Source organism: Sturnus vulgaris, chromosome 1 (genome assembly GCF_052056855.1).
Source record: "Sturnus vulgaris isolate bStuVul1 chromosome 1, bStuVul1.hap1, whole genome shotgun sequence".
NCBI lineage: Eukaryota > Metazoa > Chordata > Aves > Passeriformes > Sturnidae > Sturnus > Sturnus vulgaris.
The window spans coordinates 36,800,510-36,822,863 of NC_142243.1; the positions used below are offsets into that span (position 1 = coordinate 36,800,510).

Consider the following 22,354-nt stretch of genomic DNA (forward strand, 5'->3'; position numbering starts at 1 on the left):
ACACTTTTGACAGTCAGTCTTCAGATGTTTCAGTTTCACATGTGGTATATTTGCTCTCCAGATTTCATTACAGACTGGAATATCTACAGTCTTATCCTCTCATTTTCCACATACCTACAGATAGCCCTCCTTCCTTGAAAATCTTATTTCTGGAGGAGGATACAGGACTTGAATTTTAAAGACCAAAACATTGCATGAGCATAAAAGGAGGGAAGAAAGTGTATAGAATTGGAAGATATCAAAGGCTAGGATGATTTCTGGAAGCATATTTAAGGGTGGGAATTTCCAGATTGTTTCCTGCGGTTAGACTTAATCTTGTATGAAAATCTTGAATGTTTTCTTTGGAAACACAATAAACATTTTAAACATGTATATTTGTAATGTTCATTAAAAAAATGAAGCAACTAAAAGCTATTAGACAAGCATTAAAACATTCTCATCTATCCTACCACCCACATTGTAATGGCTGTTGTACATTTTTCACCTCCCGTTATAAAAACAATGTTTGAATAACTCTACCTATTCATAGAGCTTGAAAGTCAGCCCTCATCAACTGACAGCAATAACAATGAATCAGCTTTAGTTACTATTGCTCTAGTTTGGTAATTCAATACATTTCTATGATAATCAAATCCAAACTGACGTGATGATGGTAACTGATGGTTCTGTGACTTCTGTGTGAGTAATCAGTGTAACTTTTCTCCTTTGAATTAAGTAACTTCTTTCCTTACATGTTTTGAAGGGTAAGGTTGAAGAGTAAGAGATGGCTAAAATAATGGGCACTTCTATGCCATAAGACAACTCTTTGAAAAGTACAATTTACCAGGTGCTAGCTGGATTTGCAGTTTGCTTCCAGTAACTCAGTATATATTGATAGTTAGCAAAAACATTGAATTTTTTTTTACCACCCAATAAATAATGAAAATTATTATTATTACATTGCTTCTGAATTAAATAAAAACTCAAAACCAGAACAAGAGGAAAAGATCATGTGGAACAGTATCTTGAAACATATTTATGCAGAAATGACAAGCAATTGAACACATGAAAAGCTGATCTACTATCTAAGCACTTAAAGCCATTAATAGGAATAACATCTAACTTGAACATATGAATGAGGCTCAAGCTTTACTTTCACAGGGGCCTATTTAAATTCCTGTGAGGTTTAAAGGTATCAAAGGAAGAAGCAGTATAAAGTACTATTACATGCAATGAAAAAAAAGCTCTCTGGAAAAACATCAGAAATGCAATATAGTAAATGCCAAGGGTTACTACTGCAACTTCTTTTGCAGCATCACTGAGATATCCTCTCAAAAATTTTCAATATTTAAAAAAACTAACCTGATATATATGTTAGCAGACAAGTATCTGTGGAGTGTCACCACAGAAAATTTAAATACTTCTGAAAACTGAAATTAAGACCGTAAAAAAAATGTTATTTTGAAGATTAAGATCTTTATGTCACTGTGGTTGTCCTTTAAGTTCTGTATTCTTTGCAACCATTTGGGTAAGTTAAATGTAAAAAGCAGAACAGAAAACCTACACAATTACAACGCTTGTTCTTTAAGAATTTTAAAGTAATTCCCTTCTCTAAGCATTAAATTTGAGATGTCCCCTAAATTACAACCCATGTGTTAGAACTAAGGACTAAATTAATTTACAAAAAAAATACCTCTGTTGCTTAAAATATTCACAGTAACCAGTTTTTTTCCTACACAGTGCAATTTAGAATGACCCAATTTGTATTTTTCATTACTTATATAAGTAAAGTTATTCCTTTTCTTTTTCAATGTATGTACATTATTTTGTCACTAACTTGGATAAAATATTTTTTTCTTAAAAGGATAATGTTAAAATGACAATGAAAGCAATACTTTAAATTTATAGTTTGTTGAATTCCTCCAAGAAATTGGGTAAGGGTTGAGGGCTTTACACCGATTAACACATATATGATTTTCCCCTAATAAGGAAAGAGAGAGTAGAAATCAGAGAAAAGCTGTCTATGATAATACTACCCCCCCACCCCTTTCTACTTTCCCACACCCATTTTGTAGGAGTAGTTTGCTGGATTTATTATTCTTCTAATCTTAATGTCCATTTACAGTGAACATAGTTTCAACTGGTAGAAAATTCCCAATTTATGCTTTTAAAAGGACAATATATGAAATTCACATATAGAAACACATAGAAATTGATGTGATTTTGGACTTTGTCTCTTCAAAGTGTATTATCCACAGTCCGAAAGGGAAAAAAAGCCTGAAAATGTTTCAGGTATCTGAAAAAGTTATCTGCCTCTGAGCCTCTCCTTGCCTAAAAGATGCCCCTGTCCCCGGCTCATTTGCCTGCTAAAGTCCTCTCCCTGACCTCCTGGCTATTCCCAGCCACCCCCAGACTAACTCACTCCAATTCCCACGGCTGCCAGGAGGTTCTTCGGGACTTTCTATTTGCCTTTATCCTCTTCCAGGGACACGGAGCTCAGCTAAGTTGTACCCACAGCTGCACTTTTCCTGGGTGAGGGGCTGCCGCCGTGCTCAGAATCACGCTGCATTCTGATTCCCTAAACCTGCACAAACTGCTGAAAAGCACCTCCCGCCAGCTAAGGATCCTGCTCCATATGCTCCAATTCCCATGTAAACCCCTTCTCCTCCCTGGCCTCTGGAGACATACCGCATCACATTACCCATGGATTAGACAGAATATAGCAAAGCATGTTCTGTGTGTGACAGAACTCCCAGGCTGTTCTACAACGTACCCGATATCTAACTCCTGAATACACAGCATGTTTAGAAGTTTGCATGCAGGTGCAAGTGGAGGAATCTCGATAACACTCGTCTTTGTTGAGGCATTTTCTTTTCTCCCTTTCTAGTTTTATTAACAAGGGAAAAAAACATCAAATACAATTTTGAGCAAAATCTGAAGGTTCAGAATAAGAGAAAAAAGATTTTCAATATATCTAACAAAAAATGAGAGGTATTTTAGCAAACATGCTGTTGCCTCAATGCCAAGGGAAAAAAGCACTTGTCATTAGAGAAATGAATTGCTCAGCTGTTTATAAGCAAAAAGCTCAGGGGGAATTTCTCAAGGCCCAAACCACAAAGCATTGCAGGGTTACACAAACATATGTTGCAGGTGTTTTAGGCTAGACAGGTGGAAAAACCTCAGCTACTAAAAAAATACTCCACTTAATAGATTGTATCTGAAACTAGATAACCTCAATGCAACAGAGAAAAAACCCAAACAAAATAGCAGCAGTGAATTCTACATCCAGGTGCGATAGGCTGACCAAAATAATCATCTCACTACTGTCAAATGGGATGTTTTAAAACTATTTTTTTCCAATATATTATACAAATGCTGCCAAACATTTATTATTTTTCCCCTAAACTACTAATATTTTAAGCCTAAATCAAAACCCAGACTGAACCAAACATATGCAAAAAGAAGAGAAAGATCATGATGGGATATTGTTCTAATTATTTAAACAATTATTTTTAGGGAGCCAATTTTCTCCTTTTCCCCCTTGTCAGCTGACATGGCAATATTGGATTTCTTCATAATTCTTGTACTGCCTAAGACATTTTTGTATTAAAATTCTGGTTTTTTTCCCTTTCACTTGTTTCTAATGAAAGTTGGAGGATCATGTGACCCTAAATTTAAATAGGACTGAGAGGTCAGGAAAGGTTGACTTTTTCCTGCTAGATCACCTATGCTACTTTCTTCATTAAAGATGACATAAACACGACAAAAATTTTGACTGGGAACAGAGCTGAAATATAGCTGAGATGTGGATAAGGAATACAGTTTGTTCAGTTCAGCAGTTTTTCTATTAGGCACTAATAATTAATATGAAATATTTACTAATTATTATCTAATACCTTGAGAGAGAACTTCACCGTTCCTCTTTTTATTCTTTTGTCAGATATTTAAGCAGCTGTCTCCACCCCACATGAACACACTTATACAGTATAAGCAAAGGCTTAACATTACAGAAACATACCACAGTATTTTGTATACTAAACAACCAGCCCACCCCAAACTCAAAGTGCCCAAAGCAAAAAACCATTCCCCAAACAAACAAATCTTTCTTTTCACCTGCTAATTCTCCTCTTCCCTTAATATACCTTCTGCAGCAAGCAACCTGCTGGAGCACAGAAGGTATTTTATCCACCTATGAACCACTGAGTTATTAGTGAGGCATTAGATAATACAAGGTACTATTGCCAATTCAAAAGTGGCTCAAGGCCAAGAGCAAAATCCCATCTAAAACACAGATTGATAGTCTATCAACCCTGTGTAAGAAAGCAGCACAACATGAAGGGTACACTGCACAGAACTAATAAAGAACTTCCTTTAATCACTGGAGTCAGGAGATCCATGCACTAATATTGGTGTTGGCAAAGGAATGCCATAATCCACAAACTGGGAATAATGCTTCCTGTTTACATTTTTCAGAAGATGCTAAGAGTTTCAATCACGGACCTTGTTATTTACAATGCAATAACAGCATGAAGAATTATCGTATTTAATTGTTTCTAAAGAAAATTATGGAGTTTTTTTCCCCCCCCAAGCAACTGAATTTCCCAGAAAAACCAGAAAAAGAAACAAAATTCAGTTAATCGGGTCAAGAATGGAAGACACCCCTGAACTCTGATTAGGCTGAAATAAATTATCTCCAGTTTTGTTATGTGACAACCCTCCATTCCCCTGGCAACTAGAAATTTCAGACACCAGGAAGATATTTTAAATACTGTGCGTTATGGTCTGTTTTTAACTTCATACACACATGCTTTCTCTCACATGGCCATTCTATGACAAGAGATGAAGGACTGAAAAAAAAAATGACAAGTGAGATTTAAAAATGCTTCGGTGACTTGACTGAAAGAAATTTCTAATTGTGTATTTTGGCTTCTTGTCCTAACTGCTTGGGAAGCCTTTTAAAATTTTCATTTATAGTATTACAGCATATTGCATTTTAACAGGTAAACCAAATCCTACCAAATCAGCTTTTATTGATATTCCAGACAAAAAGACTCCGACCTGCCAACGTCCAAGTTCATAACCTGCGTAAAATCCCCATCTTGCATCAACAGAATTGCTTAAGCACCTTTTAAATCTGCCTCTTAATTTAGTTGCCTATTCTTCAGCTGAACCCTTGGTTTTAAGAAGTAAATTAACTAAATAGTAAGGTATAAATCTGACAGTGTTCAGCTCTACCCCGTGACAGATTTATGCTCTGGCATCTTGCAGCCTCGCACAGTTAGGAACAGGAGTTTTACAACATTGTGGAGGAAAGCTCCAGGCTTTTGAAGGGAACACACAGCAAGCCTCGTTTTAAACCCTGGAATGCTCCAAATTATGAGATTTAAAATATGACATCTTTATGTACAGAAAAGCTACCACATTATGGTTTTATTGGCACTCGTTTTGGACAACCTGCATAACTCACTGATGGCTTTGTGAGTAATGCAGTTATCCGAAGCTTATACACCCCTTGTAACCACACTTACAGCATTACATCTTCTCCAGATACATGCTTGTACACAAATCTCACATATCAGGGAAAAACAAGAACATTTTAAGGTGCTATGTGGTTATTTCCACTACGTGGAGAAGAAACAGAGTAATTCATGTTCTGCGTGTAATGTGCTACGTAAACCACTTGAAAAAGGTCCCCAGGGGTGTTAAAAAAGCTCATTCACAGAGCCACACGCACACACCAAAGGAAAATGATGTCCAAGTCTTTTCTGGTGAAACACAGAGAGAAGCTAAGGGCCTGGTGCTGCAGGACAAGCAACTCCTTTCATTTAGGATTCTAATCATGAGGAATTATCCTAGAGAGCCATTTTGATCAATGCTGCTCCTTAAAAAGACAAAGGACAAAAGACATAACATCTCCAAACCTTATTTTCCATAAAATATTACAGCAAAGGATAAACCACACCATTCCCAGTTTTATCTTGACAGTATTTTGCTCTTTCAGAGAAGTGCTTCCCAATATAAATGTACTCAAATAGCCTTCATTACAATTGATACACTAATATTTACTATAAAATATGTAGGTACACGAGCAGTATATCTACATTTACATCAGGAGAGTCTGAACTTAAATTCCATCATAATAGATTGGATATGATTCAGTAGGTAATCTTTCATATATTATTGAAAAGTTATGAATCAATTTTTATATAACTTGCAGTCTGTGTTTTGTAAATTTTAGTAAATAAATTATGACATGGAGAACTTTTGATTAGGTAGAATGAAAGTGCTTTAAGTGTTTTAAATGCTTCCTTTTGGTAAACTGCCTTGCAAACTAGAAATGATTAACTGAATTGACAAGGTTGCACACAAGAAGAGTCATACTTACCTCACTCTAACACTGTTAAATACATTTTATAAGTGTAATTTTATAAATAACATTATTACTTTTTTAGGAGAGGGTCAGTAGCTTTAGATGACTTCTTAAACAGAAGTAAGCCTATCAACTGAAAGAAACAGCCCCAAGAAATTCAAAAGCAAGACGTTTTATTGGTAGCTAAAGTAATTAAGAGCTTAAAATGCTTCAGCTTCTTGCTTTAGTAGCAAGTACAATCAGAATTGTTTTTACTTTGCTACTGAGGACGTCAACCTGCTCAAATAGAAGGAACAGTTTAAAAATTCTGTCTTCCAAAGAGAACTTTCTCGTCCATCTTGTCTTCGAGACTTGCCATCAAATGTTTGACAAAAGTAGAAGCAGTAGCTCCTAACTCACCTTCAGCCATTTCCTTTGAAAGACTCTGCACCTCCTGACCCTTCCAGAAACCAGCAGCCACACCACCCATTCCTTCCTGCCCCGAAGGAGGCCAGTGGCTCTCCTTCCTGCCAGGCCACACAGGATGGGCAATAAGGACAAGGAAGTCACCTAGTTGGGCTCTGCTCTCGCTGCCAGCAGGGGAATGCAGCACCAACTTGGCCTCATACAGAACTGGGACAAGTCCTTTGCTTCTGCACCATCTTACCTGTGGCATGGCTTTAACTATGAGAGGTGTTACTGTTCTGGAAGCTTTGCTTTTTCTGTATTATTTCCTGGCATATTCCTATTAATTTAAATGTAATGGTTGTCCAGCTTGGATGGATACAGTGTTTGTGAGTTCTTACCCATACAACTGGCCTGTGTGTGCAGCACTAAGGAGAGAGCAACACTTGGGAACTGCGTTGCCATTGGCAATCCAAGAGATCAGCTTTCTCCCTGGAGTGGTGACTATGGTCTTGCATATGGTGCTGCAGAATGAGAAGGACTTCGAAAAGTTTCTCATTTGAAAAGTCTTGACTAGGTGACAAATCAACCACTTTCCAAGTTTTTTTCTCCTGAAAATACTGCCTGTAACTTACAGGATATATTGAGGATGACTATTTTATGGTGGGTTGATTAAATGGTTAATGTACCAGTGAAGAGATTGCAATGAACTTTGAGAGAGATAACAAAGCTATTGTATCACAAGTATTGACCATGTAGTCTTTCTGTATTCAAAAATGCATAGGTGCACTGGGAAAGAAGGTGTTGAAACAAATGTACAAAAATGAAGCGGATTTGTAATTCATGGTACACTTACTATTTTTATGTGGTACTATGGCAACATGGTTATTCCAAGTAATTTATCATTAAACTCTTAGTCGCCTGTCATACCTTATTCTATTAATGCAACACAATAACTGAATATTTAAATCAATAATTCTTAAAACAAAGCATGGACTATTTCATTGGAAAATATAAGTTTCTCATTTAAAGAATATGAACATAAACAAAGAATAAGTTAATATCATGGCCACCATTAAAAATCTTAGCATGCAGTCACAGAAAAAACATTGATTTATTTAAAGTGAGGTGTTTAGATTACATCTAACCTCACTGCATTTGTAAATGGGAATGTTAGAACATTAAAATGCTAGAGTTCAGTACAAGGAATTGAATGTGGTTGTAAAAGCAGAGGTCAAGTTGCGAATGGTGCCACATTTTTGTCCATAAAAAAATCTATCTACCTTGCATTGAATATTCAAGATCTTAAACTTTCAGAAATTAAGGCAAATAGAATTTCTCTGTGAATCACTAAAAGTAAATGCATTTGTTTTTTGTTTCTCCTAAGTCTTTTTCTCCCAGATGAAGAGATTTCTGGAAACCCTAATTTTCTTTATCAATAATGTCCCATGTAAAGGTATCTCTCCTTTAAAGTGACAGGTGACCTTACTCAGTCAGGCAGCTCTCCTTACTTGAAGCACAGGCAGCTCATACTGCACTAGGATATCCATTATCCCAGCTTCCTGATAACTTACGTTTCATGCACCTAACCCTCCCTCAGTGTTTTATTGCTCATGAAATATCAGTCACATTTTTCATGATCAAAACTAAAAAGCAGAAATGTTTGTTCAGAGTCCCCCTCCCCCTTGCTGGTACCCCTGTAACGAAGTGGACCCGCACCCCAGCAGTACAAATTAATGAGCTGCTAATGCCAGATCCCAACTTCTGATTGGCTGCAATCTGGTCATTAAAGAGAGGTAATTAATGCCAGATTGCACACACAATGCTAACTAACAAACAAAACAACCCCAAACCTGCTTTTCTCCTGCCACAAACGGCAAAACAACAATACTGACATAACGGCAGCGTTCAAAGGACAGTTGCAGCTCTGCAGCGGCACCTCAGTTAATGAGTGTATAGAAAAGAATTTATCTGAAGAAGAAGAAAGTGAAACTCAACAGCCTTTCAGGCACATGAAACCAGCTTGGAGAAAACTATGAGACGGTGGCAGCTACTTAAGAAGAAAATTCAGCTGAAAATAAATGTACAAAGAGTTTGGTTCAAAATTTCAGCAATGTGTTTTCCCCTTGTAACTCATTGCTCAGATAGCGAATAATGTTAAAAGCTAGAATGCAGATTTTTCCAACTATTCCTTATATGAGTGATCATGACCATATTTTATTGTTTAAGCTTTCTGGCAGTACCTGTAATTTCAGTCATGATGAACGAATACAACTTCTTTGAAATGTCATGTATGCTTCCCTGTGGATTTAGCTAGAATTTAATATTATTATATAGCCACTTTCAATGTCAGCAAATAGCAAAAATACAGTATTGAGAAAATATCAGCAGCAGTAGCTATTATATTATTAGCATAAGTAACAAATTAATTTCCATCAACCAAGCACATTCTTTTTTTCTTTTTTTTTTTTTATTTTATTGATAGCTTATGATAAAAGATGTCTCCACTGAATTAAGCTCCTAAATAGCTTGCTCAATGAATGGGAAAACTCACCATACTAAAATACCTGAAAGCAAACTTATTTTAGAGAAAAATTAAGAATGAATACAGTAAGCTTTCAGACAAAGGAGAATTGTCAGGTTCTTAGCATGCAGTGCAAAACTGTAATATTCTGTGTAGTGCTTTAGTTTTCTAATAAGTCATTGTGATAAGGTTAACATTTCAACATAGAACAACATACAAATAAGAACACCCAAAGATGAAAATTACTTTGCTTATGTTGCTGTATTAGAATTTTATTTGCTAAAGGGTGAAAACAGATTTTCAAAATTCACAGTTAACTTAAAACAATAGTTTTAAACCTTTTATTCCTAGCCCTGGCTGCCTTCAGGAAGGAAAGAACATCTGGTTATTTAAGGAACACAATATGTTCACATTTTCTATGACTTTTGTTTCTAATTGGGTTTTTAAATTTTGTTTTTTATTTGAACAACTCTAGTTAGAACTATGTTTTTTAATCACTTTATATTTTTCCAATGCCCTATCTCCATATCTCTACTTCTTAATTTTGCTGCCTTTGCTGTGAAAATTAACAGTGCTCAATGGTTTTGATAAGGAAAAAAACTGAAGAAAATGAGCCACTCATGGTGTATTAAATATGCAGACACACACCTTCAGTAATGTTTTTGGATATACATAAAAGAACCATCCCTTATTTTTTCATTTCACATATACACAATTTTAATAGCCCATTCTTCCATAAGAAGCTCTACTTTTATATTCAGAAGGACTGTAAGTGCACGGAAGTTACTTTAATATAAATAATTGAGGCAATTATCTGTTCAAAGATTAGAAATGTGAAACAAATACTCTGCTAAGCAGGTTAACTTTATCACCCTATGCAAAGACAACAACACTGATTTGAGCTTTTCATTCCACGATTTCCTAAGAAGTGGAGCTAGCCAAATGCAGAAAAGGCTGAAATTCAATTATTCTGCATTGATCCATACTCATGCCTGTAAAATTAGTATCTCTCAGGCCCCCCCTCAGAGACAGGTGCATTAACTTGTTTTCAGCTATTACAGGGATGTGTATTTCTCTTCTGTGGCACTGAAAAATACCAGGGATGTGGTATCTAAAATGTTCTCTCATCTCAGCTGCCAACTGGGGTTCTCAAAGTGAACAGGAGAGCTGCTGCAAGCATTAGGTTAATGGCAAGTACTAATTACTTTTCACATTATTGTTAATACTGGATAATGCTAGGGCTTCTGGGAAGGTTTGATTTCGTAAAAGGTCAGGAAATTGTACTTGTCCATCTCTAAGAAAAAAATGCCCCCCATCTTTTAAGTACAGCTTTCTTCTGACATTCAGGCTGCTCTCCTGGTGATGACTACAGTGAAAAGAGGCAAACACAATGCAACAGGTTCATCAAGCCTAAGTTTAGCCCTCCTGAGAGACTACATGACAAAAAGTGAGAAGGAAATACCTGTTATGTCAGAGCAAAGGAAAAGAAAAAATAATAGATGTTGTTAGATATAAAAACCCAGGCCATCTCCAAAATTGGAAGTTGCAGATGGAAAAGCTGTATCAGGTTTAATATCTGATAACAACTTCACCATTTATGACAAAATTGTTCCTTAAGAACCTTTCAGTTTTATCCACCTTCCTCCAATTTTTCTTAGTCCAAATGCCCCAGAACCTACCCTCTGTAAGATGACTGGGTATTTTCCTAGCTGCAAAAGTAAGATGGAAGACAACATATATATTAGCAAACCTGCTAGAGTTAGATTCCTGTTTGTAACTGGCCATGCCTTCTAAACTGCATTTTTTGTCCAGCTGAGATTTAAAGCTCCAAGGAGCAGAGAGCAAGCCTCGCTCAGCTATTTGGAACAGCATTAAACATTCTTGGTATGTTCAACAAATAATGAAATAAGCTACTGGACCATGCAACAGTCTCACAGAGAAAAGTTCCCTGATTTCACATATTAAAACCCAAGCGAAGTTTTGGAAGAAATGCCACACAGAAAAACTTGGCCCTGGATAAGGAGATGTAAAATTGCACTGAACCAAATGTACTTTCCTATTAGAAACCAGAAGCTTATGATGGAGAAATGCACAGGAAAACATCAAAGAAGGAAGAAAAATAATTAAGCACTGAATTTGTTAATCACCACTTACAAGTTGCACCACAGACTAAAATCTCTTTGTCATTTTTTCCAACCTCCTTTCATCTGCACAGGGAATAAGGACAAACTGAATTATTTCTATGCAACTAGCAAAAAAAAAAAAGTATAATAATTTTCCCACTTATTTTTGTATATAATCTGTGCACTGACTTTAGACTCATACAGCAATCGTGATGCCTTGTTGAGTCTTCCTTTTCATTCCTTTTCATGAAAAATGTTGACAGACTTGGAAATGTTTGTGCATAGGTCTTACAGAACACCAAGACTTCTATTTCAGGTGTATGGGAAAAAGAGATTGAACAAACATATGCTTACAGACACCTAAGTCAAACTTAAAGTCACACCTAGGAAAAGGCAAGAAACAGGTGCTCAAGTCATAGTCTTGAAAATACATTTATTTCTCAGACCAGGAGCCTGTTTTTTAGTTTTAGAATAATCCTTTAGAACAGTTTTACTTCCTTACTGAAAGAAGTCCTGATCTGTTTACACAGCCTCAATACAAAGACCCAACCCAGTGTAAAACTAGAGGTGGCTGCAAGTCCCTTAGGCTTTTTATTCTTTGGAAATCAGAACTTCTCAACTTTCAGAGGATTTCCCAAGCAGAAAAGTACAGCCCAGAAATGAGAAACAACTGCATTTTATCATATTTAAATTTACAAAGCAACTACCACTCTTTATATCAAAGAGTTTCAAGTAGTAATTCACCTGAGCAAAGCAAGAACTACATGAGAGACATGATAGAACTACACTCAGCATTTATTTGAAAGGTGTTCAAGGCCCACCTGAGAATGTTAATTAATAGGACACCAATGCCTTACGAGCCTGACAACTTCATTCTGTTGAAGCCAAGAGCATAAGGAATGGAATAGTGATTAAGCCTCTTTGTGGGAAGTTGGTGGTTAATTTTTTGCCCCCTTCAGCTGACAGGTTATCTTGTATGCTGCCTAGCATGTTTCAGAGGATAGCTGAATGATTTGTAATCACTTTATTGTTTAACATATCTCTTCAATAAATGACAGATTACAAATTGAATTCAGATGGAAAACTGAGCAAAATTTTCCTCCCTTTGTATACTTCTTCTAAAAAATATTTCTATCTTGTTTTGCTATGAAAGTACATAAATAAATGCTGGGCAGTTTGATTTCACAGACTACTGCCAAAATCTTAAGAAAGATTCCTGAGATCTAACGTTAGAAACTTTCTTACACACTGAAAAGATGATACACTTTACTTCTCATCATGAAAGAAATCTTTGTGCCTGAGAGCAATGAAAAAAAACAGCTATAAGCTATAAGGATGCAGATTTCTGCAAAAAACTGATATAGAAAAACAAAGAGACAATTTTTTTCTTAATCCATAAAAGTGTAAACACTGGTACTGAATGAAATTTTGCAGAAGGCAGTCAGAGTGCAGAAGTGATGAATTTTTTGCTTTCAAAGATGTTGTGCATCAAGAAGATGAGGGAAATCAGACTTTACACTGGCAACCTACTAATGGGACATGTACAAAGACAGTTCAAAACCAGCAGCTCAAATTCTGCTATCTGCCAGAGATGTGAGTAAACAAAGATTACTGTGTACAGCTTCATCTCAAGCACTTTATGCACTATACAGTAAGTGTCTCCTGTATATTATACCCACACATGCCATTCTAAAACAGGAAGAGGTTTTATTTATTTTTTTAAATACATGAGTACGTGAGAAACTGCATGCTAGTAATATGTGGCATGAAATTTATGAATTTATACATTTTATATATATTAATCTCTACAAGCTGTATCATCAAACTTTTGTATTTAATCAAAAAACATCACATAACCATTATATATTGGCCAAGGGTAGTGCTTTAAGGATTAACAGTGATTAATCCCAGAAATCCCATGAAAAAGGTCCTTCAGATTAAATTGCATGATGCTTTCTATACAGCTTACTAGGTTTTAAATAGTAACATTACTGTTTCCCCGAAAAGTATATTTTATCCTAAAAGGTATCTGTGAAGAATACCAAGCAAAGTTATTCTAAAGAGCACATCTGCAGATACCAGAGCTCCTGGATCACTTTAGCAAAGTGTCCTTTAAAATATCCTTTAAAGCGTAAAGGAACTTGTTTCTACTTTGTTTCCAACTCTTTCCTTCAGATCTCTTGTCAGGTGACAAGACACTGAAACTACCACTTAGTTTCCAAAATGTAGGTTGTTACTAAATTCACAGCATTTAGAACATTTTATTACTGTGATTTATTTCCTGTATTAACAAAGTGAGCATCTCACCTTTGGATCTCGGAGAAAAAGTGCTCTTAGGATAAGGGAGTGAACATCTCCAATAGGTGGATAATGCATAAGAAGTCCCAAACAGGTCTGATAATTACTTGAAATCACTAGAAAAAAAAAAGAAAATAAAAGAGAGAGAAAAAAAAATATTACTGTCTTTGATATTCCAGTACTTTTTTCAGTAAATTCCTTACAGTTCAGATTTAGCTGTCTTTTCCCACATAGTCTCTCAGAATTCAAGCAGTGCTCAGTGTAAAAGGAGATACATATACTCAAGCCTTGTGACTACACTTGGCCCAGTATAATTAAGAAGAGTTCTAAAGCTATGACTGTCTGTCATAGACATTTATGTTAGCTCCAGATTCAGATGCCTCAGTTCAAACCTCTGTAGCTGTGCCCCTAAAGCCTGCCCCAGTCCGTGGAGCTCAGGGCAATACCATCAGCAGAGCTTGAAGAACTAGTCCTATACTGCAAAATGGACATGGGCTTTTCAGACACTCCTCCACAGACATCTAAGTTTAAATGTGATAATTTGCATTTATAGCTTTATGATAACTTTGTGCCACTCTGATGAGTTTTTTCTGAAATATCTTTTATGTTGTTCTTAAACACGTATTTACATACATACACACACTCAGATACCTATACGTATGTAAAATTATTCAACAATTCCTTGTTTTCTTTTAAATCAGAAACTTCACAAAATATTGAGGAAAAAGGGAAAAGACTAGATTTTAATTTCATAAATACTAAAAACTACAATACACCATTAACTAGCTTAGATTTTTTCACTTATTCAGAAAATTTTCAGCATGCTTTGCTAGATTTTATAATTTTGTTCTAATCTGTGTGATTTTATCTGAATCTATGTAAGCATCCTCTATGGCTTTTTGCTTGCCGTTGTCATCTTCTAGTTTTTTTTTCTTTCCTTCCCAAATCAATCTAATTATGAGTGCAATTATTAAAGACATCTTTTCAAGCAGGTCTATGTAAACTACTTCATTTCTTTTGCACCATCTAAATCCAGGCAATCCATCTGCCACAGCTGTCAAAGCAATGCCTGTTAATGATGCCTGCACTCTGCAACATAAAGACAGCCTCCAACAATAGTAATTGTAAATAAATTTATATCAAACTTTACTATTCTGAGAACTTTAGCTGTAGTAAGAAATACCTTTAATTAATCAGGATATTGCAAATTCAAAATTATTTTGAATCAATAAAAAGCAAAATAAAGGGCAGTTTTGTGGACAGAGAAATTTAAATGGTTTACTTTTCTTTCTTTCATGTGAATAAGCCTCATATCCTCCTGCACCTTACCTCCCTCAACAAGAGGATTATGGGGAAAAGATGCAGGACTGGGCAAAATGAATAATTATAATCTGAGTAAGGAACCACTTTATCATCTTCATTTCCGTTGCTGATCCGACAGCTTGTAATTTCATACATCTGCTTTCATTTGTAAAGCACTCACTTATCCTACTCATTCTTTATCTGTTCTGCTTGTTCTTTTTCCTACCCTTTGTTTTTCTTGTTCATATTCAGGTACCTGCTTTTTCTTCTTGAAGTTACAAAGCTGGCATAATGAACATAATACAATGGCCTCCGTCAGAGTTCTTTCAGAGTACAATGCGAGCACCACACAGAACATACCTAATCAAACTCTCATACTATCTCAAATAAAATTTAAGATACAGAAATGCATTTGTGATCATGATGCCTTTTTACCAAAGCAAATAAAAACAGCGAATATTGATATTAAATGCTAAATAGTTTTATAAATGACAGACACTAACACCAATGTGTTTCTCTTTTGAACAGGTAAGTACGTGCTCTATTCTGCAATGTAAAATGGATTAAAATATATTTTCTTTATTTTTCCTGGAAGAGTTATTTGCTGTCTCACACATATAGAGAAAACGATATATTAAAAAAACTAATTTATTTTAATCGTGCAGACTTGACCCCTGACAAAAAAATCTTTATCATCTAGAAAGTTAAAAAAAAATCAGCACTTTAAAGGGAAGATGTGCTGGCTTTTGTATATATATTTTTTTTTATCTTCAGGGTTTTCCCCACTGAAAGAGGGTAGATTTAGATTGGACATAAGGAAGAAATTCTTTACTGTGAGGGTGGTGAATCACTGGAACAGGTTGCCCATAGATGTTGTGGATGCCCTGGAAGTGTTCCAGGTCAGGTTGGATGGGGCTTTCAGCAACCTGATCTAGTGGAATATATCTCTGCCCATGCCAGGGGATTGGTCTAGATAATCCTGGAAGGTCCCTTCCAACCCAAACCATTCTATGATTTTTGTCTCTTCAGGACAACATGTGTAATATCATTACAATAGAGAGGCAGTTTTCTTAAAAATTATAGATAAACAATAGTAAACCAAAACTGAATATGCCTATGGGTGTTAAATGGATTTCTAAGGATCATCTGTAGGATGAAGTCTCTGGAAGGAGATTCTGTGAAATACAAATATCCATTCTCAGCAGTAGGTGGTGTGTCCTGCTGCCTTGTAAAAATGCTTGGTGGTTCTTCAGCTGTGCTTTTCCTTCTCTCATTGGCTTAGTGAGAGTCACATCTGGATCCAACTTCTACTGTGAACCACAAGTTCTCACTTCCCCAAAGAAGAATGCTACTGGCATTTCTAGGAAAAGGAGGAGAGAAACTCCTCTCCATAGAGAAAACAACCTTACTGCCCTTTTATTAATATTGTAATTCAGTGCTGAGAGGAACATCGAATTACCTTCTCCCTTCTGCTGCAGAAGAGACTGACCTTTCTCTGTTAATAATAACAATAACCAATCCAATAACCACCCCTGGACACAAGCAGAAGGAATTCGGTGGAAAACATGAAAATTCACAGTACTGTCCTCAACAAAGTCCAAATTTTCTGATACATTTAATTTCTTAAAAGTTTAATATTTGATGCCACTGATCCTGTATCCAGATTAGTTCATAACCCTGGAACACTGGGATTACTCCCCCCTGCTGCTTTACACACGGCCACAGCCTCCTTAGTAGCCCCTAAATTGAGTTAAACGTAGACAAATTAACATCTTACACTGCAACAAAAATAACTAATCAGTTCCTCTAAGAAGAAGCTCCTTTATTTCTCTCAAAATATTCACAGTGCTTTTGGAGATGAAAAACTAAATTCTAACAATGATCATACCTTCTCCTCGAGTGAAAACAAGATAAAAATACACTTATTCTAATACTGATCAGTCAAAATTAGCTCCTCGTGCAATAATGGCATTAATTTACTATGCAAAACATAGACAAGTCTTCCAGGTTTGTTCATTGTTGTCCTCCTTGGAAGGAAGCAGATAAAATACATCTATTTTTACATCACATCCTTCCCTCCATTCTGACTTCATCAACAACTACACATATATTCACACTAGTGAAACAGAAGCAAATATTCATGCTTCTGATTTGACAGATTAAAAAAATTTTTTTTGCAAGAATTTTTCCAAAGAAACACAGGAAATAATTTTTTAAAACTTGCAGCTATACTGGTATACAGCCCTAGGCTTGGCATGTGAGGATTATCACTCCACAGACAAAGATCTGCTTGGATACAGATGTAAAACTGAAGTGAGCAGTTTACAGAATGGCTGTGTACATGATTATGTATCTGCATTCTCTAAAATATATAAAGCAATAATCTGATAATCTAAATATTTCCTTCTCCTTGCCTAATATATTGTTTGAGCAACAGAGAATTTCAAAACTAAAATAAAAATGAGAACTATAGCAGAAACAGTTTCTTAAAATCATGTCCTTGAGAACATCATAATAAGCACAGAAAAAAATTCATCAATTCTCAAACCAGTAACTTTCACCCATCCCCAAAAGTGTTGTTAAATAAGAATCAGCACAATTTCTAAACTTTCAAATGCTTTGAGTACTGTATTATTATAATTGCTTATATTTGACATTTTTATAACATAATATCGTAGGAGCTTTATTATCGTTCTTATTGTTTCGAAGTTTCTAAACTAAAAATTTCCCGATGGTTTATTTAAATTAAAGATGATTATCACCATTGGATGTTTTGAGCTTGTTTCCTTTCACCATATAAAGAGAAGCTTTTATAAACTTACTTTATTTGAAAATGTTTTTAAAATTACTACAACTTTGAACTCTGTTCAAAGCTCAAATATTATCAGCAATAAAAAAATGAGGAAAACCAGAAAATTTTCTTTTACAAATATATAACAAAAGGTTTTTTATGTAATCAAGAACTGTGGAAATTGTTATGAGTTGAGCTTAACTTTGGAAAAATAGATTCGACTTTACAGTATTCATGACTTATTCTGCTTCTCCATGCTATTATGCTTAGAGTAACTAGGTCCAGCTGTTGAACAAGAAGTTACTTATTACAGAAACAGTCAATATATGAAGTGTTTGCTGTCCTGATGAGATGACTTTGCCTCTCATTTGGTTAAATGTACTATACTGCAAAGTTATTTATTCCTCTATTTACTAAGCCTGCGAAGTTTAGAAAAAAGAGGGAGACTGATTTCATACAAAATCCTGGAACACATTTTTAGCTCACATTTTAGTTAACTCATACTGATACTTGTACCTCAGCAACACAAATCAAAAGAAAATAAAACCAGAACAACTTTCTCTCCCCAAGAAGAGAGACACTTCTTAGAAGCACAGTTCTAATGTGCTGTTTTTTTTAAAGGTAAGCAATGACACAAATAAAATACTGATGCTAAGGAACTTTCTTACATGCCTCTTCAGAACATATCTCTACCAAAAAAATTAAATTACTTCAGTTTACTGCATATAAGCAAGCAAGATTTAAGACTGCAAAACATAGTGACCTGGAATCATCCGGAAACATCAGCATTAATTTTGAAACCTCTGACCAGAATTAAATGTCCAGTTTTTTGAGAGGAATGAAAAGTAGATCTATATTCTGCATGTTTATTAAAAAGTAATTAAAAAACACATGAAGGCAGGCAGTGGAACAACATGAACGTGTAAAGTACCACATTATATTTTCAAGACTAGGCCCTAAAATAGGAACCACAGATGTTGAAAACTTCCTGTGTCCTAGAATACAAAATTGTGTCAAATATGTGACCTTGTTATAACCTAAAGCTTACATATGGTATATACTTAACTCTGAATAACTTGCTATAGAATTCATATACTTAATGACAGCCATACATCTTGCTGTGAAATGCATACTTTGTTGCATCAGTTGCATACAGAATTTTTTGCAGAATCTGATAAGACAGAAACAAATCCCTCAATTATCGTTATGTATCTTTCTCCTCCCATTTACAATTATATAAGCTAAAAAAAATTTCTTGATTCTTTGTTTGTCCCAAGTTAATTTTATTGGTCATCACTAAATTAAAGATTTCACCTGTGCACAAATTTCAGGTATACTGAAAAGAAATAAAATAAATGATAATTTTTTCAAGATGCCACTCTTGCACAGAATAAACATATTCAGTAATTGCTACTCATCTTTGTCTTTTATTCAAGATACCCTTCAAAAATTGTGAGTCATTGTCTTGTGCATTTTCTCGTTTCTCACAGGGGAACAGCACTAAAATATTTCAAGTGTCACAGGGAACTTTATTCAATTCATGAGCTTGGTCAGAAGGTGGAGCTCTATACTTGCCTGTATCACTCAGAGCACATAAAATCTGCAACACTATGTAGAAACACAGAACTACTCACAAAACAAACCTGCATTTAACTCCTAGATACAATTTGTTTCATAAATACAGCAGGCCATGCCTGATAATAAATAGCTCCTCTCCTAGTATTTGGAACGATTTTCAATATGTTAAAAAAGTCACAATGAAATTTAGCATTTTTAAGGTCTCTTTTTCTTTCAAAGAATAGGCTTGCATTCTTTAAAAAAAATTGTAAAATAGCTGATACTTACAGGCATCTCTGATATACAGCAACATGGCTACAAAAATGTAGTCAACTAAATTCAGGGTGATACTGTCAGCAAATAGAGCATCCCAGACAACTAGAAGATCCTGAAGAGGGAATTCACGTCCAAACAGGAGCCTTACCCATCGCCTGGAAAAAAAGGGAAAAGTTATGATTTGTATTTCTCCATTTTACCAAGTAAGGTAAAGTAAGAACACATATCCCAGGATCAACTACAGTCCTAAATATTTTACCAGAAAATTTTGTAAAGTGTCAAGATCTGTGATAACAACTTAACTAATTGTATTTGTGGAAATGTTACTGCATCTGCATCAGAGAAATTACACATTAGAGACTGCAGAAGCTTCACTGACTAATATCATTATGTGGGTGACCCTCGAAGTACAAAACACGACAATTCCATATACCACATTTTTGAGCATTTTATGTGATAGTGACCTAAGATGAACGGGAGAAAATGTTATGCAAGAATGGCCTGGAACAGCAAAACCAGGAAGGTGAAGCCAGTGGTTTATGAGAAGCCCTGAAAAGCCCAGTCAGGTGAAAGCCAGTTCAGAAGCATATGCCAAACAGCAACTAAAATGGACCAGGTCACAGTTACTGTGAAGGGGCTTTCTTGCTGTTATGGATGACAGTGTTTGCAGCTCCATGTAAAATATGCTATGGACACAATTTTCATTAAATCTAATTTAAATCTTTATCAGATTTAGTGATAATCTGCATGTAGACTATACTGTTAATTCCTGTTCATCTCTGTGCCACCTAGCAAAATGTGAAAATGTGTAATATTAAATGCAATATTTGCTCAAGGCTGGAAGCTTGAGATACAGTAGAAGAAAATTGTTTCTCTAGATTTCTCATTTCTAGCATTTCTAGTTCTGACTCTTACACTGACTTACTTGCTGACCTCAGGAAAGGCACTTCCTTATTCCAGAACAGACCCACTAGCTTTATATCTTTTTAGGTAGGATTATCTAAGGTCACATTTGAATGAGCTAAAGAATAGTTAGTAACATTAATCCTGAAATAGTTATTACGAAATGGACTTAAAAATAATGAATTACATTTTTAGCTGGGATATGCAAATAGCTACGCATGTGGAATCTGTTTATTCAGTGGCAAGAAAAGATTGATTGCAAAATTTCTGCTAAGCAAATTAAGTCATTCTTTAAAACTCACAAAAATTTCTAAAACGGCAACTAGAAATTTCTTGTTCAAGATTAGTTTCACTTGTAAGAATTCATGTTTAACCACTTTTGTTCCAGAACTCATTGTTGGTTTAAGGCATCTGGAGTTTTTTGTTTTTTGTTTCTGATTCCAGTATAAAGAAAATACTGGACAAATTAATTCCATCATGCCAGTCTAGCACAAGCTTTGAAGATAGCAACAATCTGTACAAAAAGACAGTCTCTTATAAAAGAAATTCAAAGGGACTGTTGTGAGTGAATGTTTTGTTCACTAAACTTTTATTCCCCATGCCACTGGAACCATATGTACAATCCACAAAAATATCCATGGACAGATTTAGAGATCACTACAGAGAATCTTTTCCTTGCAAGATAAAAAAAATAAAACCTTTTAAAAGTGAAAATACACGATTTCAAAAGACAGCATTATCTCACTCTCACATCGAACATTTATTTTCTAAGGTCTTGTAACTTTTTATGTTAGTACCATAATTACAGAAGTCCCAGTATTAGCTACGACAAAATAAAAACTGTATTTCCCTCTCTAATCAAACCCCTTTCCTATAAGGACTTATTTTGAGACCTCAGAAAACGAAATCAGAACTGTTACACAAAAGCAAGGCTTAGCGAGTGCATTTAACATCATGTCTGTTCTACCTAAGGGATTTTGCCATAGTGGCACTTTACCCTGCAGTGCCCAGCCTAGAGGAGACTATTACCTTGTGGTGACACAAACATAACCCAAACTCTGCATGAAGCCCATCACCTGCATTAACAACTCCTCCCACCTGTAAAACCACAACTTTCCAGTTACAAACTGTTAGGTGAGAAATCGCAGCAAAGCTTGAAGGATTTGAGCTGATTTTGCTTGCAACTACCCAAGTCTCATTCAAAAGCCTTGCTAAGAGTCTAATACACTTCAAGAGAAAAAAATACACCATGGTGTAATGGGATTTGTTATTAGTCCTTTATTAGAAATCTCTTTTGCTTCTTTACTACTTCATTATGCAGTGTTAATCGTTTCTAGATGCAGGTTTATTCTGCTCAAGCAGAAGTCATTCTTTTTTTTCTCCTGCTTTTACATTTTCTCCTGGGAAAATTAAATCTCATTCCCCAGAGGTATCACGTTTCACAGATGTAGGCTGCTGAAGAACAACTGGACTTCCTTTTGTAACCATAATATTGCTGTTAATTATTTGAACCTTCCTGTCTTAAAGGGAGTAAGCAATTCATACCGTTGTAAATGCATATATACTAACTGCTCTCTTATTTTTTTCAGCAATGTTTAGCTCACAGCATCTATAAACTGAGGGCCCTATTGCCTATGAACCATGCTGCCATATGGCAGGACTTCACTCAGCTTTTATATTCATAAAGAAAGATCTTAATTCCTTAACTAAGTGTCCACACTGAAAAGCTGTCTTTCAAACTAACACATTTTTATTGCTTTTACAAGTATTTGCAGAGAATTTAAGACACCCTTAATAATTGCCTTGCACATGATAAACCTTTTCTGTTTCTCTCCCCCCCCTTTTTT

The 22,354-nt window shown here is 35.4% G+C and overlaps 1 protein-coding gene across 5 annotated transcripts in view; it reads right to left on the reverse strand.

The window, feature by feature from the left end:
• Window positions 1–22,354, reverse strand: part of TBC1D5 (TBC1 domain family member 5) — a 313,398-nt gene that overhangs the window by 58,946 nt on the left and 232,098 nt on the right. For all 5 annotated transcript variants that reach the window (XM_088163893.1, XM_088163900.1, XM_088163888.1 and 2 more), the window contains 2 exons: window positions 19,617–19,759; window positions 13,688–13,794 (listed from right to left, as the gene is read on the reverse strand). In XM_088163893.1, the coding sequence (XP_088020019.1) occupies window positions 13,688–13,794; window positions 19,617–19,759 (250 nt within the window). The remainder of the gene's footprint in view (window positions 1–13,687; window positions 13,795–19,616; window positions 19,760–22,354) is intronic.